We start from the raw sequence: 26,824 nt of genomic DNA on the forward strand, positions 1-26,824 counted from the left end.
TGTTTATGATTGCTAATTAGTTAGAAAATTGTACAAACATCGCAAGTCGTTGATCCAATATCCGCACCAACGTATGTAACTGCCTAATTTTTGTCATCGTATCATAACGCAAAGTCACAATTCCAATTGGGCTGGAATCAGTCAACTCCAGTTTCCATACATTCAACTTTCCATGAATCCAATGCCCGTCTCGCTTTCGCATCCGATAAACTCCAGCGGATACTTGTTCCTGATCTCGTCCATCTCGTTTCTGGTTTTCTTATTAGTTTGGCTTTTGGAGTCGTTCAGCGGGTGGTGGTTGCGAGTGATCTTTCATGTTTTTCATGTTTTCTGTAGACTTTTGCTTTTCTGCATTATTCCGTCGAACTTGGGTTTTCACTCCGGCGAATCATCCGTGAACTCGTACTATTACGTTGGTCTCGTTGGAAGGATGTGCGTGTGAAAAAGGATGTGAAAAGTGAATGAATCCATGGCTGTCAGAGAGTGGCCGCCTGAAGTTTCTCCACTGTAAAAGTGTGAGTCGTGTATTCCATGTTCAGTTTCCCAAACGATAATAGAAAAATTGTTTTCGTTCGAATAAAGTCAAAACCCTAGTGTCCCCCATTCAAATTGCTAGTGACACTGCTCAGTCGGGGCTTTCCAGCTTCAAGAGGACTCGAATCCAATCCCGTCATCAGTAATTGTCAGTCAAAAAATTGCTGCCCGGATGCGAACCAGCAATCGAAAATGATATCATTTCCAAAAGTAAGTCCATCATTATAGGCTCCTACCACTTACACGCTTTCATGCATATATTTAACATTTTGTTGGTCCACCTTTTGCGTGCGGTGAACTGATGCCTTGCCTGTGTTGATAAAAATCGAAGAATTCGAGGCGAGAAAGAGGTGAAATTCGATCCGGACCAAGTAGGCTTCTACAATGTCTGGAATCGCAACAATTCAAAACATAATGCTGTGTTGTTTGTCCGTTTGACACGAGAACTACGCGAATACAACTCGAGGCCCAAAGAACTCGGACTCATCTTGAAGCTGAAAATGTGATAAAAAGGGGGGAAGACAGCGTTGTTGGACTCGTCACTGAAAAGAAGTGGATGCAAGTAATTCGCCGTTCAACGAGGAATTCCATACAAACGACCTAGACAGTGCTATGTGTAGCTCATAAATGCAGATTGTAGGTCTTAATTGGTAGTCAGCGGCTGTAAACCTGATTGTAAGTGCCGTTTCCATGAACGGACGAAGTATCGTTCCTAACTTTGGATACATTTTATGAAAGCTAACGCAATGCCCTTCCATCATAATTTCCAAGCTATTTAATCAATAAAAGTTGACAAATCGAAATGTCTTGATTGAACATCGATTGTTCTTCGTTATCAAAGCGTTGTTAACGCTCAAACATAATTAACTACAGTTGAAGATTTGGAAATATAGCTGAAGACTGTAACCCATAAACAGCTGTTTTTTTATAAATGGGAGTATTAGAGTGTGGATTTTGAGGACATCTTATTACATTCGATGGATAGCCAAATGCGCACAGTTTAGTGTGCTCGTGCCAAACTCTCATCCGAGTACAACTCGAACAGGTTGCTTGATTTGACACCACAACTCCCTCGAGTCCGGGCCACATTTCAACACATCCCGGAGTACACTTGGACCATGCTCAATCCAAAGCTATACATTCCAGGAGCAGGATTGAGATCCAAACGACTCGTCAGTTGCATATGTCCTTATGCGAGTAAATAGTGTGAACATCCACAAAATCGAGCAGACAGTTTTCGGTTTTTCTAAGCCGCGACGTTCACACCTTTAACGGCGATCCTTTAATATTTGCTAGCTCGGTATGGTGTAGGATGGGAAATGTATGATTGGAAGAGGCCGCTGAAGAAGGGGTAGTTGGTCCTTTGTCTTAGTCTTGAATGAATTGCGACGTCTTCAACATGAAAGTAGATGAAATTTATTTAAGGTATTATTTATTGTATGAGTTCGACCAAGAACATAGAACGGTGAAAGCTTGCCAAAAATTTGTGTGTAAAATTTACAGTGAGTGAGGAATATCGATCAAACATCAGTCGTAGATCTGCACCGTACCACCAAGTACAGTTAATATTGAGCTCTGTTGTGAAATTTGATTCCTGGGTTCTCAACGAGTTACCTTTCATGAAAAAGGAAGGTCACCTGTACAATTTCAATGACAAAAAACGCAAGGTTTCCTTCCTTATTTGGTCACTGGGGATAAGAAGCGGGTTCTTCACAAAAACGTTAAACGCCACATTTGCACCACATTTATTTTTCGACCTTTCTACATATAAAATAACAAATGGGTACCTCGAAGCCTAGGCACCATATAGTGGCATCTTGATTTTTTTTTCAGATCTTTCGGGTGAGTAGTTTCTGAAAATGGGTCTGTCAAAGAAATGTGAAATGATTTCGAGTCCCCACCTTTCCAAGAAATATCAAAACTAAGGCCGGCTTCAGAAAGTGCTAACCGAGACCTCTCATTTGATATACTGCATGACTATATTTGCTGAAAGAAAAAATTACATCCCCCCCCCTTTTGCTTGTATGGGACCCCTTAAATTCGACGTAGAATGATGTAACTGACTGTATGCATGAGCGTTCACAGCTCCCACCTTTCCACCAATTTGGTGTCAATCACTATAACAGTTTCCGAGAAAAGTGTGTGTGATAGACAGGCAGACAGCAAATAGATTTTAACAAGGTTTTCTTTTACACAAAACCTTAAAAACCGTCTACGTACGCCACAAATGTTAGGGAATATAGGGTAAAGAGCAGTCAATTATTTTAGTTTTTATATATATTAATGTATAAATCATGAAGACAAAACACTTTTCTTCTCCAGGCGATGGCATTTAATTTTATGTTATAGGTTCCTGGTTAAACTACTTGGATGTGTAGAAAGTTTATTAGAGTATGTTCGCTTAAGCTGATTAATTTTGTCTTTTATTTGTAAGATCTCCAAGTCACGGCGAATATTGGAGTTTCTGTTGTACCATAGTGCGGAAAAAGTCGATCTTAATATTTAGGATGCATTTTTTGCTAGATTTCAATGTTGGCGGTGTGAGAAGATGCTTTATCCCTGCTTTATATATCACCACTTTGAATTCCAATGGCAGCTTGGAATGAGAGTGCAGGTCTTCGAATCTTTTGAACTTAATTGGGGGGCATGTTCGGTTCTTCGATGTGAAGGTGACATGATTACACTTTTGCTTTGGTTCTCCAGCCCAACTTCTTGCATGTAATTCTCGGGGTTTCGAGATGAAACACTAGGATTAGAGTGTGTGCAGAACATTGCCGTATCGTCATCGAAGGTAAAAGTAAAGTATCGCTTATCTCGAATGCGAATCGATGAATTGGTGAGAAGGTGTAATTTCTTTTTTGATTCTAGTATTGTTGTAGCTTGGTAGTAGAAGTTTCTCGAATAGCTTTGATAGTGAGAGAAGCAGATATATCGATCTATAGGATGCAACAAGCGTAAGATTTTTACATTCCGTCGGGATCATCGTTATTTGCGACAGTTTCCAGCACTTCGAAAAGTAACAAAGGCGAAAATTTTGCGCAATAAAGTCGAAACCAGGAGCCTTTTGTTGTCTAGCGAGAATCTTGAGACTTCGGAAGGTTTGTGTGGGGGAATCGAAAACGATAATTCTTCTTTCGTTAGTTGTGGGTTTGGTTGAAAAACGCCTCTCAAGTATTGAGCAAAGATTGAACCTTTCTTGACATCACCCCTCGCCTATTAGCCGACCGTCAATCGGATTGCTAATTCGCGCCAGATTGTATCATTGAGTTTCTGCACCACCCTCTAAAGGTCATAATTTGTGGTCAAGAAAGATGTTAAATTTTTAACAGTGCACTTTAGATCTTTATGTGTCTACTTTTTCAATGCTTCTAGCAGCTCCTTCCTGGCTGCTTCCAGATTTTTTTTCGAATTTCGCTACCTATATTGTTACCGTTCACGCCTCAGCTATGGTATTTAAGGTTTTGTGTGAAACAAAATCTTATTAGAATCGAGTCGATGTCTGCCTGTCGGTCTGTCACATCCGATTTATTTGGAAACAGCTGCACCGATTGTCATAAAAGTTGGCGAAAACGTGTGATCTGTGGATCCTTTTACATACAGCGAGTGGCGCCATTTTGTTTGAGTTTAAGAGAGGGGGAAAGGAAAGGAGGGTGCAACATTTTTTTTTCACAGAATGTAGTCGTGTGGAGTATCAAGTGGAAGAGTTCAATTAGTACTTTTCGAAACTGGTCCCATATTTGATCTCGGGTGAAACAAAGTGAGTGTGGGGGGGGGGGAGTGAGAGCTCAAAAAAAGTGTAGCAGGTCTCGTTTGGCAAATTTGGCAGTGGTATAGGGGATAACATTAGGCATAACTTTGGGAAGTTTGAAATCTAACTATTATTAACAAAGTTATAGAAGGTGAAACTTTTACATTTAATGCGAATTTCATGCATTCTAAAACATGTACGAGATCATCATAACATATCAATTTGTCAATATCACAACAAAGTGAGCTCTCGTAGAATGGGGGTCGCAGGGAAACATTTCATTTTGGTTTTTTAGTCATTTATATATCAATAATAATAATGTATGTATATGTTAATTAAGCTTTGGGGTAGTGCCTAATTCAGATAGATATATTTGCACATTGAACCAGCGGTATTCAATATACGTACTTTATATATATATATGTATACTTTTATGCACGAAGTAAATCGGAAATAGGTGTACGATCAATTTATATACATGCACCTATAAGTACAGTATCCGTTTATAGGCAATGTTTGTTTCTTTGGGTTGAGACTGATATCTACGTCTGTAATATGTATGTATTTTGTAGTTTTGATTTTCAGCCAAATACGAATGAAAAATGTGCATAGAAACTTTCTCACATAATAATAATAATAATCATTGGCGCAACAATCCATGTTGGATCAGGGCCTTGAAGTGTGTTAGAGCACTTCATTCAAGACCGTAACGGTACACTAGGAGGCAATGTGGTCAGCATTGCGCTCGACCGAGATTATTACCCTGATTTGACTCAGGTACTCAGTCACAGCTGAGTCGACTGGTGTCCGACGTCAAATCACGATACAAATCCCACTGCCACCAGCGAGATTTGAACCGCGACCTTCCGTACGACAGCCTTGCGCTCTAGCCACTCAGCTATCCGGGCTACCTCATTCTCGCATAATATGAGCACAAAATCTTCATACCCGAAGCTTCCGGTATTCCGACTTGTTTTCTTATAAGCTGGTTTATTATTTTTGGACACTTTAGATGATTTGGAATTGCACACGTCGTTATTCGCTCTATATTGAGAACCATTGAGGGTACTAATATCTCCTTCCTGATGAAACTGGCGAAGTATTTTATAGTTTTAAATGGTAATGCGTTCACTCTACTCTACAATACATGTTATTGCTGATTTGATTTTATTTGCCGTTTTCCTTCTTGTCTGTGACTGAACCTCTCTTAGGCATTCATTTATTCTAAAGAAGCACCGGTAGTTTAAAGGCAATTGTTTTTAAGATTGTGATTTCTGAAATTTTCAAGGTTCTTGAGCCTACGTTCTAATGGATTACTAAATAAAAACAAGTCGGAATACCGGAAGCTCGCGCTTCGAGTATAAAAGTTTTGTGTTCATCTTATGTAAGAAATTTCAACGCACATTTTTCTATCCGTATATAGCTACAAATCCAACATAATCCTTCATATTTTTCCAAACTACGAGACATACGTACATATTACAGCCATAGATATTACGCTCACCCTAAACAAACAAACTGCCTATTTCCGAACACTGTACACATATATGCAAGTATATAAATTTAGCGTACCCATATATACGATTCACTTCTTATATCTATCTGAATTAGGCACTACCCGCAAAGTTCATTAGCACGCATATATTATATACCTACATACACACATGTCTGGTTGACAAATAACTAAAAAACTAAAACAAAATAATTCTCTGCGACCCAATTCATAAGAACTCATTTCGTTGTGGTATTGACGAATTGATATGTGATGATGACGTCATGCAGGTTATAGAGTACACGAAATTCACAAAAAATTGTGAAGTTTCACCCCCTATAACTTTGTTAATAATAGTTGGATTTTCTTCAAACTTGACCAAACTGTGCATTATGCTCTTCATTACACGCATGCTAAATTTTGTACTTCTGGGATGAATATAAGGGGGGTGCCGGGTAAATTTTTAAAATATGGAAATATACTATTATTAACTTTATTTGTGCAGATATCGGAACCGGATATATTTTGAGGCCTAGATTTCATAGGGATACACCACTGTGGTTTTTTTCAGATTTTTTGGTTGGATAAGTTCTGAGAACGAGACCTGTTACACTTTTTGGGGGTCATATTTTGAGCCCTCACTCCCCTATGTTTCACCCAGCATCAAATATTGAACCAGTTTCAAAAAGTACTAATTGAGACCTTTCATTTGATACCCCACATGGCTACATTCTGTAAAAAAAAATGTACACCCTCCATTCACATGTATGGGGAGCCCCCCTTAAACTTAACACAAGATGGCGCCACTTACTGCATATAAAGAGAACACCAGACTACATACTCTCACCAATTTTCGTGACAATCGGTCTAGCCGTTTCCGAATAAATCGGGTGTGACAGACAGACAGACACCGTATCGATTCTAATAAAAATGCTAACTATGAATAATCCCCTTAATTAGTTCCTTGAAAGATTGCCACGAATCTGTACAGTCTATACCGGGTTCCGTTCATTTCATACTTCTGTAAATCTTTTTTGCGCTTTGTATTTTTTGCACGTAAGGACAACGACCCAGCTCCAATCATCTGGAATAGTATTCGTTGTCGATCATTTGCGATTTTGTTCACTTTGTGATGGGTTCTTCATTTGGAAAGTTTATCATCAATGAAATGTACAATAGTAATTTTTCATTATTGGGGTCATAGTATGTCTTTGTATATATAGGTTGTTGGCCCGCGGGATGTTTCGGTTTCGCAGAGAAAAATAGTGTCTATCAATTCTAAGCTTGTTGATCATAGGAAAAATATTTTTTGCTATATTGCTCACCACAATGAATTTAAGGGAATATAAAACTTAAATAAAGCAAACATAATTTACTACTGATTCTAAATTTATAAAAAATACTGTTTTAACTGAGCGTAGGCTTCATTAAAAATGATCAATAAAATTCACTGGTACGTGAACAAAAAAGTTTCTGTCATTCTGCTTTAAATTGATGCTCATTTTGATCTTCATGAAACAATAACTCCATATTGGGTTATCATCTTGGAAGTATTTCATGAGGAAGACTTTTTGATTTTTGTTCGTATTTTTTGTCTCTTGACAAAATGAAGATGGAGCGGAGGCTATCAGATCAGAAGGCATGCAATCAAGTCAAGCCGAAGGTCATTTGAATTTATGCAATATGAGTGCGATTTTCTGACTAACTGACTGGTTGCTTCCACTGATGAACTTAAGTCAATTGGGCGATATACAATTCGATAGCACAAATGACATCTTTTAATTTTTTAAAGCATTCTTCATGCAAAAAGGAAGACGACGTTTAAAGTATTAACTATGATGAATACAAAAATATTGTGGGAACACCTGACGAGACCCACATTAGCAGTCTATCTGGCTACAGATAGATAGAATAGATAATCGAATGTTTTACAGAAAAATATGCAAAATCCTCCCTAGACACATTATCGTTTTGCCCGAAAGAGAAAGAAACTTTTTACAAATTTAGACTTTTTATATCATCGAATATCATAAGCCACGCACCGTTTTCTACTTGAACTGTGACATTGAAACAATTTAAAAATGAGGAGAGAAGCTCATGTTATTTGTATGACTATCCATACAAGTGGAAAGCTAAATTTCTTTTAAGCAAGTATTCCTCACGATTGTCGCATTCCATTGTTCAATAAACCATGCATAAATAAGTTATTGCTCCCACAACTCATTTGCGATTCTAGTCGCGACTCTGCTCTCAATGTTCCTTTAATAATACGTTCGATGACTGGATTGTATCGTACAACTGACCAAAGGTATGTGTCTTTTCAACAAATTTAGTCTGCAACATATCAAACAAGATATGCTGCCTCCATGCATCGGGGCTACATATGTACTTCCGAAAGCTGAAATTATTCAAACAAAGCGATTTCATAATTACTTTTGTTTATTGATGGCAGAGGGTATCTACAGCTGTCGCAAAATACCACTAATCTTCACTGCTCTTGGATTGAGTTAATATTTAATTGCATTTTGCTATTTGTATGTAAATGTTAGTGCAATTACGGGGCACATTCGTGATTTGCATGAAAATCGATTAAATTAATAATAATTCCATTGCTAAGTGAGTTCAGTATACAAATTTATCCAGCGAATATTTTGTTTATCCATTCTGTCCATTTTGAGGATAGTTGGGGGTTCTTGCTAGAAATTGGCTTTTTTTCGAACTAATATTATCTTAAAATAGCAATCGCAGCGATCATTTATTGCTTTTTCTCTGAGAAACACGTGTTGAAAAGTAAAGTTTCTTTTTATAGAATTTTGATGAAATCCTCTTAGTTGAGAGTTTGGATTGTAACGAGGTATGTGAGGCTATTGTAGTTTTTCGAGCACATGGAAAATGATTAATTATGCTTGCAACACGTGTTATTCATTATTATGCATTTTTGGAGAAATTTTTTTAAGCTGAAGAATATGTAGTACTTTCATGCGAAGAATTGAGATAAAAATTATGAAATATTATTAACATATATGTTGATCTGGTTAGGTTAACCATTTTTCTAATCTGGTTAGATTAACCACATTCTAGATATTCTTGTGGGAGCAACCGGCGACCTTTCATGTATTAAAATATTTCGCTAGAATTTTTTTATGATATTCAACTTTTTTTCATTCCTTCCTTTTTTGATTATTAACTAAACATAATTTTTTAATTTTTTCAGCAGATATATCTCTGATGCCTCTTCAATTCAATTGGATATGTAGCGGAGAATGCTAGATTGAAATATCTAAGATGGAGTATTATGGCGGTGAAGGAGATCGTAACTTGCCCCCATTGCAAAACAGTACTTCCGGTGCACATTTACGTCCAACATCATTAGTCGGACCGGAAAAGGAACCTGTACACTTCACAGTAAATCTAGTCGGAGCTCCACCTGAAGTTGAACAACTTGTTGAACATATCAAAAATGTTGCTGAACAGTTTTTATATCACTGGAAAACATTTCCAATTGGTGAGTGATTGTATTGTTAAGATATAAAAGAGTTTCATCTGAAATACAATATTATAATTGAAAATGCGCAGGCGGAATGGGATGGTAATGCTGGCTTAAACATTCTAGCTTCCACTCCCATAGATATATAATATTACTGAGTTACATATTGTATATAACCTTTGACCATTTACAAATTATGCTAAATTCTGGGGTCAACATTTCCCTGAATGTAATAACGATAATCTGCTTTCAAAACAACCACACAAACGGTATGCCAGGTGATTCCTCATGTTCCAATTCCAATTCCAATTCTAAGCAAAAAAGATAAACATTTTTTCGATTTCTTAAAATTGCAATAAATCAAAAACTATGATAGTTATGGTATTGAAATAAACGCTGGATCGTAGCGAAGAATTCGGTTTAACGTATGAATGCCAATTTGTATAAATAAAGTGAGCCGTTTGGAAGTAATAAATTTCCAAAAGCAATAATTGTGTTTTTCTAACACAACATTTTGTGGTTTAAGCTAATTTTTCTCGAATTTTAAATATACACAATATACTAAGGAAGCTCTTTTGCGGAAACTACGTATTGTTTTTGATAATATTCTCCTTGATATGCTTGCAGTAACATTAGGGATTTTCAAAAAAAAACTTCTAAGGATCTTTGAGTATACCTTTAATCCATTTGTTTCAAATATCTTAGGAAGTAGTCAAGTGGCCACTGTTCATGGTATTCTTCGTTAAGAAGGGATGCAACACCTCTGAAATTATATGGAAATGCCTCATCCTGGAGACATCCTATTTTACTCCTTCTGTTATGTGGCATATTTTCTAATAAGTCGTACGGGACCTTCCACAAAATGAAATACCGGTCACATGTCAATCGCTTTGGAAGAATAAAGGGCCCTGTAAGTTAGTCCTAATTCCTGCCCAAGCTTCTGAATTGCTCGTTTTTGCTGCCGGAATATCAGCTTTTCTGCCCATACTGACGAGTATATGATTTTGCAACTTGAAGAAAATGCATATTTTTTAGGTCGCTTGTTTTTAAAACTGGTAAAATCTATTGATTTAATAATTGATTTTAATGATGTCAAAAGTTTTGCAATGATGTCAAATGTTGTTAACATTGAAAATTCATTGTTCCAGTAGTACTTTTCAGTGTAACATAACGGTACTTTTTCCAGTGTCAGAAGAGAGTACAGATGTGTTCATTGTCGTGGGCTTCACATTTGTACAGCATTATGTTTAATGATAACAAAACTGTGCATATTTCATAAAAAGATCTGTATGCAATTTTGAGACTTTTAAATCCCCATCCAGCGTATCAAGCCACCGGTCTGAGGTAAAACTTCATAATAAGTTTCGAAATTCTGAAACTAAGCTTAAGATCATTTATCATCACCAACGGCGCAACAACCGATGTCCGGTTTACGTCTATCCTAGTAAGGAACTACAGAGATCCCGTTTTGACACTGAGGTTCAGCAATTCAATATCCCTAATGGCTGTTTTGTCTACGCCATCGTTTTATCTGAGGCAAGGTTTGCCACGTCTTCTTTTCCTACCATTCCTACCTTTTCCTACCTGTCATCAGTGAAATTTTGAACCACGACCTTCTGCTATCACAACCTACGCCCTAACCACTGAGCTATCCGGAAACCCAATTATAACTCTCTAATATTATAAGATTATTTATATATATACTTCAGACAAAATAAAGAGTAAACCAAAGGAAGAAGTCTTCTTGCAAGACAAACTCAAAAAACGGAATCATTTTCTTTTTAAAATTTTTCTTTATTTCATAACAGTATATAATTAACAAAAACTATATTATTCTATCTTCAAAGTTTTATTAAAAGCCTTTAAATATTTTAAAAGCAAAAATCTTATCAGTAGGCCCTATGCAAAGGATTGAAGTTTTCAAACAAAATATTGGACACAAAGAAAGAACACTTGCTTATTTTTATTTTAATTAATGGTGAATTTTGAAAATGTTTTTTATTGAATGCATACATAAGCCCAAGCGTATTTCGAAATTCGTAAAGATATTCACTGTTTCAGTATTAGTATTCAGTACTTATATATTACCGTGATCGTTCGTTTGAAGAAATATAGTTGAATATCTTAAAATTATAGAGCAATTCCATTTGTTGATCTTTTCATATTCCTGTGTATTAATATCAATTTATTGTATCCATTGTTTTTTATCCACACAGCTCTCCCATCACCATTAGCATCAAATACAACGAATAATCGCAAGTCACGCCCTATTAACTTACGGGATTTATTTGTTGCACCGCCTTTTGACGAATTGGATGCTGTTGCTGCTGATGGAAATGGGGAACCACGACGTCTCACAAATAACCAACTGAAATCGCTTAGAGAAAGGGGGTAAATATTGTCAATTTCTTTAAAATATTTATTTAGATCATCTATTTAATTCAGTTTGTAAATTGATTTATTTCGAATGTTGCTTTCATGTAGAGAACACATTTTCAGTTGCTGCATTTTTAAATCTTTGTAACAGTAATTACTTGGTATTGTTTTGTATGAAATTTAAATTATTCAATGAAACACTAACACGCAAGCTCTTACATGCACTGCGTAGGTAGATTTTTATTAGGACAGGAATCAATCATTGCATATATTTAACAATGCAAGATATTAACGAATAACAATTTCGTTAAGAATTTATAATGTGAGAATGTAAAATGAGAGCATTGCCTTTTTTGAGAGAACACTTTACGTTTAACATTGATCCCTATGGAGACAGTTATTTTAAGATTCTCGCGTTAGTTTACTTTTTAGGGAAGTAGTCTACATAGCTGCCATTTCCTAGTTCATGTTTGCAAGAAAGTAAAAATATAATGTAACATTAAAAGCAGTGATACACCGTTTTTCAAGAAAATCATCATTCACTATTGAATGTTATCAAATTTTTTGAAAATATATTACTCGGATTTTTTTTCCTGAAGTTGTTAGGGCGTAACACTTTTACAAATATTATTTAAGATTTCATATTATTTTATTGAATTTATGAAACTACTGAATGTTCTGTGATGTTCACCTTGAATAAACGATCAAAATATTTCCATAAAGCTTGCAAAAGGATAAGTATGGGAAACCGAAGAAGTTGACTTTGGATCAATTGGAAAGTATTCGACGAAATGGGTAAATAAATGAGAGAACTATTTGAAAAACACAAGTATAATTTATGAAACCAAAACATGTATATATCAATTGTCTCCTCAAATATTTCCACTTTTTTGTTTTAATCTATATCAGATATGATTTCTCGTGTTTGACTTCCCACCAAAATTTACTTAACGATAAGAATGAATGCCATAACAGCATGTTGTTGATACGTTGTAAAACAATAAACTGGAGAAATTATGAACAAGTGTTAAAAAGCCATTTGGATGCTATGCAGTGTGAAAGCTCAGTTTTATGTTTCATAGACTTATATTTCTTTGTTTTATTCAGAGGGATTGTCTTGTAATTGTGAGTCTTCATTTTTCTGTCGTTCGTAAATAAAAATTGCAGTTTAATTGGTGAAGGCGCTACCTATATTTGGGCTGGAATCGACGATAATGACATTCAATTCATTCAAACATTCAATTGATTTAGACGGGTAGCAAATGCATCACACGTCCTGCTTTCCTTCAAGTGTATAAATGAATGGATAACAAGTAACACAGAGAACTACACACTTCTTTATATTTACATTTGATTTGGTGAAAAGAAGAGTTTGGGCAAATGTGTTAAATAATTTTACTTATTTTTACTCACTGCTTTTGGCTTGCAAACTTTTGCTTCAATCTTTGTTTGTCAGTGTTCTACATAAGAAATTAAATGGAGAAAGTTTTCAGCTCATTATCGCGTGAAATGCCTTCAAGTTCCTTTCGACAATATAAAAAAGTTGGCAACTGCATTCGAGTTCCCAAGTTCTTTAAACAATTTGTTAATGTGTCTGGTGGTTTGGATTAAAGTTTAGGAGCCATCCTCTTTGTTAGATTTTCTCATGCGTTCTCCGTGATCTGGCACATTAGCTCTTTAACATTTTTTTCACCGTTTATCATCGCAAATTTCTTCAAAATAATGACCTAAACGAAAATGAGCTGAATATTTGCTAATAATTTCCATTAGAAGGCGTTTACCTCCATATTTAGTGGTACATATTATCTTTTACTTCATCTAGGGAATTTGATGTTCCTAGTCTTAACTTTCCGGGTCAAGTTCATAAATGGAGGCTCTCACAATTTCTTCAGAAAGGAAGGTTTCGAGCCCAAGACTCGTTCTTGAGCGACTTAGCCTTAGCTGCAAGATTCATCGTTGTCACTGCACGCGCCAGAATATTATCACATTTCTTCTCAGTTGCGAGCGCGTTGAGATCGTTCGTGATTGGGCTAGCAAAACTGCTTGATATGTTCATAGGTAAATAAAACAGTTGACGACGGAGAAATATGCTCTTAATTATTTTTGATTTGATTGCAGGGATACCTTCGCTTCTGGCACACAATTTAGATTATAAAATAAAAGAGGAGCGTTGTCGTTACTTGGTCGCAGAACTTGTTTGTAGGGTAAGTAGCCAAAACTTGAAACTTCAATGTAAAACAAAGCATAAGCGAAAGTATAAGCAAACTATATATAGGTTTACTTTCATAGTAAAGATAGATATTCTTCGAAAAGTATCTTATTTTCACTTATCATCCGCAATCTTTCCGAATGACAAATTCAAATTTAATCTCGGTTGTTACATAAATGTAATATCAACGAAAAAGACGAGAGGGCATTGCACAATGCAAGTGAATTTTGTGGAGATTGCATGAACAATTTAATGAAAACCTTTCACCATGAAGAATGTTCTTTGCCTTGAAATGACAACTGGCAACGAGGCCTTATCTGTTCCATACTAAGGGAGATATCAGGCATTGCAGCAATTATATAGGTATCACGTTGCTGAGTATCATTTATAAGATATTCTCCTCTATCTTGCTAGGTCAGATAGTCCCATACGCCCAGGACATCATTGGTTCATACCAAAGAGGCTTCAGGCCGCCTATGATAGCATAGTCAGGGTAAAACTATATACGGCCATGAGGGAATTCAGTATCCCAACTAAATTGATAAGACTGACTAGGCTGACCCTGACCAATGTGCGAGGCTAGATAAAAGCAGCAGGATCAATCTAGAGACTATTCGACATCAATAACGGTCTAAGACAAGGGGATGCCCTATCATGCGTTCCCTTTAACCCGACCCTGGAAAAAGTAATCCGTTGTGCTGAAGTAAATGCGAGGGTACGATCCTCTTTAAGTCCACCCAACTACTGACGATATCGACATTATGGGAAGAACGACTCGAGACGTGCAAATTGCCTTCATTTAGATCGAGCAAGTGGCGCGAAATCTTGGGCTGCACATCAATGAAAGCAAGACAAAATATATGCTGGTAAGGTCAGCACCAAAAACCAACCAAGCAATAACATCAAACCGCACTGGTCGAACGGGAAGAATAAAGATAGGAAACTACAACTTTGAGACCGTTGATAATTTCTTCTACCTAGAGTCGAAAATCACAACCTATAACAGCTACGACGACGAAATCCGCGCACGGTTGTTGGCAGCCAACAGAGGCTATTTCAGCTTGCAAAAACTGTTCCGCTCGGAACGTCTCACCATAGGGTCAAAGTTCTTACTGTACAAGGTTTTCTGGATCTGTCGATACTTTCCAATAAATATACCTCTCCAAATTCACTAGTAATATTGCTGCAAATGATAGGATCCATATGAACATTAGAAAGTCCATCCATCGACGAATTAACTGTTTTTTACAGTAGAAAAGTATTTCTATATTTCTTCTCTTCGATCTAAATTTCATCAAGTAATCTGTTTCCCAAATCCAATCGTGATGGGGGCTGATAGCCCGGTCGCAGCAACTAAATTGCTTTTGTAACCTGATGATTCTCAACACACCGAAAGGTTTGTAGCATATATAGCTTTCGCAATTTGACTATCTAACTGCTGCTTGAGCTCATCTGAAGTCCTTACAAAAAATGTGAAGCTGGTAGATCGGAATCTTGTAACACTCGTTGCAGTTGGACGTTCCTACGCTTGATCGTTGTCACTTAATGAGGGATTTGAAAAACCAAAACCTTAACCGAAAAAATAATTGCAATATTTTTACTTTATTTTATCCAATTATTAAAAAAACCATGTGCTACATGATTGAACGTGGTCTTTTAATCGCTAAGGTATTCAATGAATTTCTTTTTGGCATTTGTTGCATACTGCCCTGGATGCTTATTTATTTAAATCATTAATCTTAGTATAATTCTGCCAAATAGGTTTTTTTTTGGTTAAGTCATTTTCACAACACAAATTAGGATTACAAAATCAAAAATATTTCAGCCGCGTCTTAATCCCTTTTACAGTACAACTGCTGCTGCTAATTGCACAATGTATCTCAAAGGTCTAACTAGCTAGTCCTTAATTACAACACTTAAACTAACATTGTTGTCTGCTTACTACATCCTTAATTAAATTTGATGGCCAATTTCTCTGATCGGTGTTTATTAATTTGACTGGATCTTCTCTACAACGCTTGATGCAGTATTCATTTTTTTATCCGGCGCACTATCATTATCGACAATTTAGCAAAACCCGGAAATATAATAGTTTTCAGATGATTTGGGAGAATTCCAACGTTCCGTTGTTCTGTACCAGGCCGACCGACATTAAGGTACGATCCATCACCGTTCCATGAAGTAATTGTTTTCAACCACACTTAGCTGACAACTACCCATATCCTTTGGTGGTTCATTGTGGTTGTTGCTGTTCATTCTGAATTCTCTTGTCAGTGGATAAAAGTGTTGATTATAAATCCACCGCTGAAAGTGATGAAATTAGTTTGCTAAAAATATTTTGAACAAACAACGCTTTCGGTGCCATTAAACCCATTCTACTTGACCTGTTAGTTAAAGTGCTCGCAAGCAAGTGGAATAGAAATATGAGAAGGAGAGATTCCGGAAATGCTGATATTTGTTTCAATTTTCAAAAATAAAAAAAATTATTTTTTATTAACCTTAGTCCTTAGTCTATTTGGATTTGGAGGTTACAAATCTGCAAGTGGAGCGTGTAAGCCATATGAATTTTTCAGCAAATTGCGCTTAAATAGATACGATTCAATTATCGGCCGATGCTCTTCTCTGAAATCAAAGGTTATAATTATTTCTGACGAGTTTAGTGCTGTTTGGCGCTTTTATTTTGAATAGCAATATTGTTAAAGAAATATTTGGGGTGGGGGTGTTCTCAAGAATTCCTGGATGTTACCACATTTCTTTTATATCAGTTACATTATGTTGGTTACTAGGAAATAGGTAGCCGTAGTAGGTCTCCATATTGTGGATGAGTTGTTCAAATAGGGAAATGTTGATATACTACAAAAAAATTTAAATTGTTTTATATGCCCTCATATGGCTTATAGAAAATGTGCTACTTGCAACGCTTTGACTGCTAGAAAGACTCTAGGTTATGACTATACTTTTGCTTTGCTATTTTACTAGAATTAGCATCTACAATTATAACAATTTATTATTATTTTATCATAATCAGCCCGAATATGAAGACTGTTTAGATGCACTATGCACATATGTTCGGAAACAACTAAGGCGAGCAGCAATGGAAAAATTCGATGTAGAATGTGAAACGGCTCAGCCGGTTCCTTACTTATTCCTAACACCTAAAGGACAAGAAATCGATTTGCGCCTGTTCAATCGTGATATAATGCGCAAAGCCTTACCTATTTTAATAGGCATACTAGAGCGAGAGACAAGAGGATGGTTCCTCCATTTTCGTGAGCGCCTTATAGCCGAATTGCGAGAAAAGAAACTTACGGATAAGGAAATAGAGGAGGAAGTTAACGAGGCTGTAATGCGGGAGTATTTACAACGTGTTTATTCATCAATATTGTCGAATTCTGATTTAGCGGAGTTAGGCGATGGAATACCTCAACTTCTTGTGCAGCAAGCACAATCGGTAGTAATAATGCACAAAGCAGTAGAAAAAATCGAAAAGGAATTGAAAAGATCTCGGGAGGATCATCAGAAATGTTTAGCGAATGATCATTCGGTCTTGTCGAGAATCGCGCCATGGTTACGTTCTAAACTACGGACTGCTGAGGCTTCCAAAATGAATACATCTACTTGGGCTGCACACGAAGAAGCTATTTTGATGTGTAATCGCCATAATTTGCAGCAGACAGCGTATTTCTTGAATAGAGATATGATATTCATGAAAGAGGTATGTCAATTTTTTTTTAATCCGATGCTATTAAAACTTTTTGAACATGGTCGTATGTATGTGGAGTATGGTCGCGCCAGAAATAAACGTATCTAAAACATTTCAGCGGGAACCAGTTCTAAAGAAAGAACTATGCAATGCGAAAACACCGACGAGAAGTTTCCAATGGGCATGTCGAATATGGTCACCAAAATCGTGGATCATACGTCGTAATTTCCAAGGCCAATCGGAAGTAATACCCACTGTAATTTGTCAACAAGTAACATCAATAGTAACGCCACGATCAGATCCAAGTCAGCCAGTATTCTTAGTTGAAAAAGAAACCGTGCGTGCAACGAGTACACGCTGGCCGTTTTGGCGGTTACTGAACCTAATGCAGAGAACATGGTGTTGGATGTGGAATATGATGTTTCTTCTGGGAATTTTGGTTCCGTGGTGTAGTCCGATCGGTTTGCGAGCTCTTTGCTGTGTTAAGCCCTTTATGCCTGATTTGGAGTTATCACAAGTGAATGGGACATTATTTCCCCGAAAAACTAGTATAACACAAACGATGGCATCGCGGTTAATAGAATTATGGCGACACATTTCAAAATCGCGTACACATTTTGAGTCAGAACCAGACACAGGTAAATTATAATTGAAACTGATCCTAACTGATCTTAAGTGAAAATGTATTGCATTCTATTTATAGGCTTCATTGGTAAAGGTTTTACAAGAAATATGAATCGGGTGTGGAATTATTTCATCAAAGGCTTCCTTGGAACAGTAGTTATTTTATTCATATTCCCTATAGTCTGTCTTACTGCCAGTTTCTCCAGTATAATGTTAGCATTAGCCGCCCCCATATGGGTACCTGCCTTCACTATTTTACTTCATGTGTATATTATGCTTGTATATGATTTGGATTGTCCGGATCCATCACGTAATCGATACTGTGTGTTCTTTGAAGCCTTAATATGGAATATATTAGTGCAAGGATGTTTACAGCCGTTTGCTGCAGTCATTGTAGCGACATTTATTTGCCCGACAGCATCAGTTGTTGTACTTTTAGGTAATTTTTAGATAATTTTTTAAAGTCTAAAAGTTGTTCTAAGCTTTAGACAGCAGAATATTATTTAGTGGTTGTGCAAGGTTTGAGTTTTATTATCATTAACTTGATTACAGTTGGAGCTGCAAGATATTCGCTGCGATTATTATGGGACTCTCTTACCTTCCATCTTTTTATAAAAAAATGTGGTCGGGTTCCGGCAAGTGACAGTTTTGCTGTTAAACGTATAGCCGGACCGGGTCTAGCTCTTGATTATTATTTTGTTATAAAACCCGAGCAAGCACTGGCTGCTTTTGAGGCTAAAATGGAATTGGATGAACTACAAGCTTACCAACATTCCATGGAGCGTGTTATATTGCAACCGCAAAAAGATTTTAGTCAATTTGTAGAAGCATGTTTTGGGCCATTTTCCGCTCAACTCTCTAAAACTGGACCATATCAAGCACTTGATCGTGAAGCTCAAGATTTAATGATTTCTTTGCATGAGAAGTTAGAGAAGCGCCGGCGAGATTTGCAGACCGGATTAACGACCGCTGTGAAATCCAGAGTTAAATTAAATACGATCGATTTAAAGGTACGTGAAATAGTTGTGCCATTTACTAAAAAGTTCCTAAAATTAACTTTCTCATCAGATTGCAATCCAGTTGGCTGCTCATATGCTAGAGAAATTTTACCCTACACATGTCTTAGGAAGACTATCGTTGAGTGAAGATGAATTTTGGGACAATAAGGTAATTCCATTTAAATATGAAACCCAACTAATAATTGATGCAACGACTTCCAACAGGGGTTATCAGTTGGCGATTGGCCAGGCCTCGCAGCTCTGATTTATACAGAAATATTTAGTTTAGATTTTCTCACACCGCTAAGTGATACGGATACACATTTCAAGCTTGAACCACATTCCCAACTTGATTTAATACGTTACACTGAAATGGTACAAAACGCCACCGATGTTATAGGTTCAAATGGACCCGATTTGTTGGGCAATGTGTATGCTCCACGAGGAAATGTACAAGTTCATTTACCATTTTTGGAGGTTTCAGCATTCAATCCAAGATCTAGAATTACCATGAACTTCCGGAAACCGGAGAAGAGGTATCATGAGTTTCCTTTATGATATTTACTTTGTTATTTATTGTAATTGTTACTTAGAGATACAACGACTGGACTAACCACACCTCGCGTGCGGGCACACCGAACGCAACAAACAACTGACACGAGTAGATCATGGAGACCATGGAAGCGAAAAACTCATCATCGAAGTGTTGCTGAGAAATTATTGATCCCTTTGCCGATTCCTCATCCCGTACATATCGCAATATCCATACACAATCGCGACTCTGAGCAACCGATTTCGCTTGATTCGGAATTGTGCTGGGAAATATTACGAGCTGTAGAAGATTGTCAGGGAGATATACAGGTAAAGCGTTATGTAAGTGGATTAAAAAAACAAATTTAACTTGGGTGGCTCAGAAGATTCCAAAGGATCCATTTCATATTGTTATATGAGTGCTATCGTACTCGGGACGGTTATTGCTACATAAAATATTGAGATTTCCAAACTGCGAGATACGAGTATGTAAAATCTTGAAATTTTCATAATCGGTATTCTTACGAATATTTCCAATCACTCGTAATTGTTCTTGGAATACCCTTGCTAATTGCCAATGCTTTTAATTTCGATTGGCTCTCTAAAACCGTTAAAAAATTGCGACGGCCATCTACGCTCCAAATTGGGAATATTTTCATGTCAAATCGCTAGGATTTAACTTTGAGCCCCATCACTCAGGCGGAAAGGCGAGGATCAATGGATAAGCGGGAGATCTTTTCCGCTCAAAGCCCGTTGAGACATTTTAGCGGCACTTCATTCACTCCATTTAAAAATGGATGGAAATGGTTATCATTATGGTAAAGTTTGATTTGTCAGTGCCACCCCTTAGAGAAATGGGCTACACAGTAAGAAAAAGTTTCCTTTTTTAACATCGTCGAAGAATTGTGGCTGTCATCCCTCGTTGAAAGATCTTATCACCCTAAAAAAGGCTATTTCCGTAACGAATCAGTTTATTTATAAGGCAATATCGTCGCAAGATTGACTATATCAAAATATTCCCCATTCGCACCGCCTTCATTGATGCGAGCCTCCCCTTCCCTACCATAAACTTTTCACCTGCGTCAGGGGTGGGGCTGAAATGATTGAAAATGCCAAAAACTCAAAAAATCGACCATTGGAAGATGAACCAGATCGGCCCTTTAACTGCCAGCCCGTAGAGTTGCTAACATATGGCAAGAACAAGACTCGTGACTGAGAAAATTGAGATGTATGACTTAATAGCTTGCGAGTTTGGGCACACTTGACAGTTTATTTGGAAATATAATGCATGCTTTCAAAGCGTTTGCGTTTGGATTGACGAATATTGCAAAATATCATAATTTCATAACCACATTCGAGTCCCTTGCGACATGAAGGTCCAGAGTGTTGATTGATAAATACCTGATGTGTCGGCATAATCGCACGGTGATTTTCAGACACGGATTGATTTGGAGACCACAATCAGAGTTCTGTCGAAATTAGCACAGTGGTACTGGTTTATACTGAGTGCATGAGGGGCCTATCTAATACCTCCGCCGCAAATGAAGGGTGCGGCACTCGAGTTGTACAGCGCAACTTCCCAATATAGCCCACATGGAGTTCTGCCGCGATATAAGCACGACCGTTACGGCCTTGAATGAAGTGCTCTAACACACTTCAAGGCCCTGGTTAAATATGGATTGTTGACACATAATTGATAAATAATTATCTGTGCTAAATATTGCGATTAGAGATAAAGTTTGTGACCATATTTTAATTTTTTTGAATTTTAATACCTTTATTTTGTTGCTGAACAACGTAAATTTAATATTTGCATTAAGAAGGAGATTTAGTTTGGGGAATGGACATATTTGATAAGAAAAATATTTTTTCATCGATTTAAAAACATTTCAAAAATGTTTATTTTAGGCGGTAAATTCAGTTGCTCGGTACCGGGGAGGAGCTGGAGATTCAAGTATAGACTCTCTTGATTCGGATAGTAGTGCCGGCACTAGAGAATCGGTCGCAGCAGCTGGTGGAACTGAAACTTTGCCATGCGGGAACAGAGAGGTAAGATTTTCATGGCCATATATTTTTTCCGATAATACTGTATACTGTACTTATATATAAGCTAAATGAGATGGGCAGTGAAAATTTTCTTTGTAATAACAAATAATTACTTTTGAAATTGTTGAAAAAGCCCGCGTGAATTGTAACTTCATTATTAGCCTATAGTCGATGCACTATTTCGATTATGTGAGATTTTTTTGCTTGCCCGCAATATTCTTAATATCTGACAAGAAAGAACACTGGTGGAGCTGATGTTATTGTTGAAATAGTTGCATTTCTACATTTTGAAAAAATGAGCGAAAATGGATTCAGCGCTGCTAACACCCCGAGCGGCATCTAGATTGGAGCTACCCTCGGCAGAAAGAACGTCTTCTAGATATAAAAAATGATCAACGCAACGCGTTCGATGTTTTGCTTATTATTGCAAATGAGAAGAGTGCAATTGGTTTTGTTGTTGTTTATCTTCAGTCCAACTCAGCCCACCTTCATTGACTCGGTTGAGAGAGCAAGCACTTGACATTTTATGTCATCATATATGGCTCTAATAATAGTTATTAGTTTCTCAGCCAGAACTAGTGGTATATTAATTTTGGATCGTGTAACAAATGTTCGCGCGCTCAATTTTTAAGTTTCCCGGGTTCAGTAAGGATGGGTGGTTGACAGCTGTGCTCACTGTATAATAAGAGGTAATGTTAATATAAAGGTAAGACGTACAAATAAATTCAAAATTGATCATTAAGGCGCCTGTTATCGTCGGTAGACACAGGATAAGAGAATAAGACCTTAACTCACAACATCCACAACGAAATTGAGGAGATGCTACCTAATGTGAAACGCATTAGCAGTAAATTTGTCGAAAAAATTCTTGTTTATCTGTAAAAAATAAAACAAGCCGTAAGCGGATTCTTAGCCAAGTTCAGGATAAGCAACGCGTAAGGAATATAAACAGCGATAAATACCGAACACTGCGAAAATCTGGTATTAGAGGGCGCGCGAAAGTTGAGAAATTCTTACTAACAGAGAAACATCAAAAATTTTGACTGGTGTTCGCAAAAAAATATAAAACCTGGGCTGCAGATGGCTTCGAAAAGGCTACATGGTCAGATGAGACCCAAATAAACCGTTTTGAATCGGGTGGCCGCGAATGAATGAACCATGTAGAGCTCACACTGAAGTTTGAATGAGGCTCAGTTATGGTATGGGACTTATGGCAAGAAAGGAAGCTGGGAGGTTGGAGAAAATTGAAGGTAGACACTTATATAAAAATTCTACAGGATTATTTGTTTGGCATCATGAAAGTTTTAAGCGTTAGTGCTTCAGACATTGTTATTTAACAGGGCAGTGTTACGACGCAAAATCCACCAAATGGGTTCTGAAGTGCGGAACAAAAACGTTAGACTGACCTCTGCCAATATCCAGACCTAATCCCACCGAATACCTGTGGACTGTTTTAAAACACAAAATTCGAGGACACAAACCGAATCGTGGCTACTACAGGGAATTTGTGAAAATCTAGTTTCTAGTATGACTATGAGAATCCAGGACGTACTGAATGCCAAACAAGTGTATACAAATTAGTAACTTTACTTTTTCCGTATAGTCGAGTAAAATCATTAAATTGATCACGCTGGAGAATTATAAATTTTCTATTTTTTTTCTGGCACTGAACAAATTTATTTAAATAATTTCCCTGCTTTCATTCCTTCTAGTTTATAGTTCGAATAAAATAAATATTCTAAGAAAGTATCAAAACGTAGCAAATCCCATTTATAGTGAGCCACTGTATGGACGAAAAAGTTTTAAGTATTAAATTTTGCGCGAACACTTCTCAAGTGTAACGAACATCGTGCAACAAGAAATTGAATTATTAAAAAATTGACGCGCACAAAAATATTCTTTATTGGCTACCTTGGCCACTAGCACTAGAAATATACATTACACTTATCTAAAGTGTGAAAAGCAGATAAAGGTATATGTGCTTAAAAAATAAATAAAAGAAATATTATTTCCTTGTTATCACAATCTCGGCAGATGTCGGATTTTACCTAATACTAGTATTAAGCGCCAAGCATTTAGGCTCGGACGATCCTACCTACTTGAAAACTAAAGGGGCGCTGGTGGTAGTGGCCGGTGGTAGGTCAATGGGAGAATCCGTGGAGTACTCCCCGCAACATCGAGCACGTATGCAGAATGGTCTACTTCTGCATGGTTTGAACCAGACTGCGAAACTCCAAGAACATCAAGGGAAGCCGTGAGGGATTTAGGTACAATACCTGTAGCTGACAATATTATGGGAACTACAACCACCCGCTCGAGACGCCAAATTTCTTTGATTTCCCGAGCCAATGGCTCATAGTTCACCTTCTTCTCCACGTATTTCCATTCAATGTTGCTATTATGGGGGATAGCAACATCAATAATATACGCGCAGCGACCCGTCTTGTCAACTATCAGTACGTCAGGCTTGTGTGGAGTATGGCGATCAGTCAGAACTTGCCGGTCCCAATACATGCTGCAAGCAGAACTATCAAGTACTGCTTGCGGCTCATATCGGTAAACCGAACATGTTCCCGTGATCAGCCCATGCTTGTATGCAAGGTTTTGATGAATAACCTTACATACAGAATTATGGCTGGTGATGTATTGCACCGGTGCCATAATAGTACAGCCAGAAATGAGATGGTCCAACGTCTCTAACGCCGAACCACACATTCTGCATTGGTCGTTCTCCACCCGTTCTTTCATGATGAGCTTTTTATAAGCTCGGGTGGCGACCACACCGTCCTGAATGGCACACATAAACCCCTCCGTCTCAGCATAGAGCTCCCCAGCACACAGCCATCTGTTCGACAAATTACTGCCAAAGACAATTCACGTGTTTACCGTGCATTCCCTTCGACTTCCATTCATCGATCCGCTCTTGGTCCGACTTCACCCCACTCAGAGGATTGAAAGATCGATCCTTCAAGTTAAGTGGAGTCTGATCCGCCTGCTCTTTGCTGTAAAAATAAGCGCGCAGTGAGTCGACTTGGCGATGATATTGTGCCGCTACGTCAACCACGCCCCTACCTCCGATGTCACGAGGCGGGTTCATCCGCTCTACGGCAGATTTTGGATGATGCATTCGGAATTTAGACATAGTTGTCCGTATCCGCCGCTGGACGTTTTCCAGATCGGTCTTCGTCCACGGCGATATTCCGAATGCATAAGCCAGTGAAAGGATAGCGAACTCATTCAAGGCGCATATTTTATTCTTCCCCGAGAGATGCGATTTCAGCACCAGCTTTACACGTCGCAGGAATTCGGACAGCAGAGCATCCTTCAGCTCACCAACTCGAGTATGGGTTCCTTGCAGAATTCCTAGGTACTTGTAGAAGTCTGTCTCGGTCATAACTTCGATGTGGAGGTCACCAATGGTATGTCTCGCATGCGGCCCGTGATGACCTTTGCGGATAGCTTGGATTCGACACTTGTCTAATCCGAACTCCATCCGAATATCACGGCTCAACATGTCTATTATTCGCAACAGACTTCTAAGATGGTCGTCAGTACCAGCATACAGCTTGATGTCATCTAAGTACATCAAGTGTGTCAGTGTCAGTGTGTAATTCCTTTATTATTTGTTTTTCCTAGCTTTTTTATTAAATCATAATAAATGATAAATGTTTGTTGATTATTTTATTTTCAAATTGCATTCATGAAAGAGAAAAATTGCTATTGATATTTGAATAAACTTCTGCTAAAGTATTCAATTGGTGGAAACAGCATAGGTTGCTGGTTTGGCATGTTATTTGCAAGCAATCATTTTACAATTGACAATATGCAATTTTGAGAGAAAACACGTCAAGGTACACGCTAAAATCCAGTTTTCATTGAATTTGAATGTACGAGTATATTCTCTCGTAATTTAAAATAGAATATTCAAAGTTCAAAATAGGCTACATTTCTGGCTATTTGTATTGTGCGTATTTGTATTTGTTCGTACTCGAATTTGACCACATGAGAAAGCCAGAGAGCTGTTCCTCACTTGTTAAATTAGAATAATAAAATCAAATTAACAATTAAGATTTGCTTACAACTAAAATACCCTAATGTGTTTTTATTTAAACAGGTTAGTACAACAATTAAGATGGAACAAGAACAACCTCAATCTAATGGCTTCCACTGGACTCTGAGCAATTGGGGTGCAGTTCAGTCGGCACGTCGTCGTAACAACTCGAGTATTGTTCGTGTAGATTTGGCCAGTCCTGAAGATATATCTCTAGATACCGATAGTTCGCGTGTAGTTTTCAGTGCATACGGCACTACGGTTTAATTTATGCAAGCGTTTCAAAACTTACAAAAATTGAATATAACAATTGCAATACATCTGATGATCAGCGTGTTGATATTCAATTATGGAATTCTTTTAATATTAAGTTTTTTCTACTTTGATAGGATGATATAGAATTTTTGCGCAATAGAGCAAATAAAATACATCTAATCTAGTCAAGATTATTATAAATATAATAGCATAAATTACGTCATATTAGAAATTAATAATAATATGAAACAATAGTGAAATTAAGACTAAAGTTGATATGATATAAATGCAAATTATGACAAACCCATTTTCGCTACAATTAAAGGAGAACTAACTAGATAACGATGAACAAAAAATACGAAACCGAATACACCAAATACTATTAACTGTGTTATTATTAGCAAGAAACGATGTGAGTTTGAACAAAGTAAGTTGATTTGACTAGAATGAAAAACACAAGTTGCTCTCTACTTCATTAATGAGTTCAACCATTACAAATTAGTTGCTTACTGCCTCTCTTACATTTTCACCGATTAAGTACATTCTGTATATCTAGATTGAGAATATTAATGTTTAACAATGAAGATCTATGCCTGTACATTTTTCGACAGCGTTTTATTAAAATGGATTTTATAGAATAAAGTTAATGTGTAATATGTTACGTCAAATAGTTTTATGAGGATGGCTTCAAAATTAAAAAAATAAAGGTCATCTATGTATCATGGCTACCCAGCGAGACCTAAAATATATGACCCTATAGATAAAATTGA

General features: G+C 37.2%; 1 protein-coding gene across 8 annotated transcripts; it reads left to right on the forward strand.

Annotated features, from left to right (window-relative positions):
• The first annotated feature begins 248 nt into the window (after positions 1-248).
• Positions 249-26,824, forward strand: LOC119660602. 8 transcript variants are annotated; one of them, XM_038069284.1, is made up of 16 exons: positions 249-515; positions 583-744; positions 8,989-9,279; positions 11,478-11,652; positions 12,361-12,432; positions 13,460-13,695; positions 13,756-13,841; positions 16,875-17,561; positions 17,668-18,187; positions 18,253-18,612; positions 18,726-19,183; positions 19,242-19,340; positions 19,397-19,707; positions 19,765-20,044; positions 21,611-21,751; positions 25,863-26,824. In XM_038069284.1, the coding sequence occupies exons 3-16, from the start codon at positions 9,060-9,062 to the stop codon at positions 26,064-26,066; spliced, it is 3,849 nt and encodes a 1,282-aa protein (XP_037925212.1). In that variant the 5' UTR covers positions 249-515; positions 583-744; positions 8,989-9,059; the 3' UTR covers positions 26,067-26,824. The 8 variants fall into 8 exon arrangements, with proteins under 8 accessions (XP_037925212.1, XP_037925213.1, XP_037925210.1 ...); XM_038069285.1 differs by having other exon boundaries at positions 617-744; XM_038069282.1 differs by having other exon boundaries at positions 249-744.

This window comes from Hermetia illucens, chromosome 6, assembly GCF_905115235.1.
Source record: "Hermetia illucens chromosome 6, iHerIll2.2.curated.20191125, whole genome shotgun sequence".
Taxonomy (NCBI): Eukaryota; Metazoa; Arthropoda; class Insecta; order Diptera; family Stratiomyidae; genus Hermetia; species Hermetia illucens.

Coding starts and splice junctions, on each gene's coding strand:
- LOC119660602 (XM_038069282.1), top strand. CDS start 9,060: ATGGAGTATTATGGCGGTGAAGGAGATCGTAACTTGCCCCCATTGCAA. Junction 17,562..17,667: donor ATATGATATTCATGAAAGAG/GTATGTCAATTT, acceptor AAAACATTTCAG/CGGGAACCAGTTCTAAAGAA. Junction 21,752..25,862: donor TGCCATGCGGGAACAGAGAG/GTAAGATTTTCA, acceptor TTATTTAAACAG/GTTAGTACAACAATTAAGAT.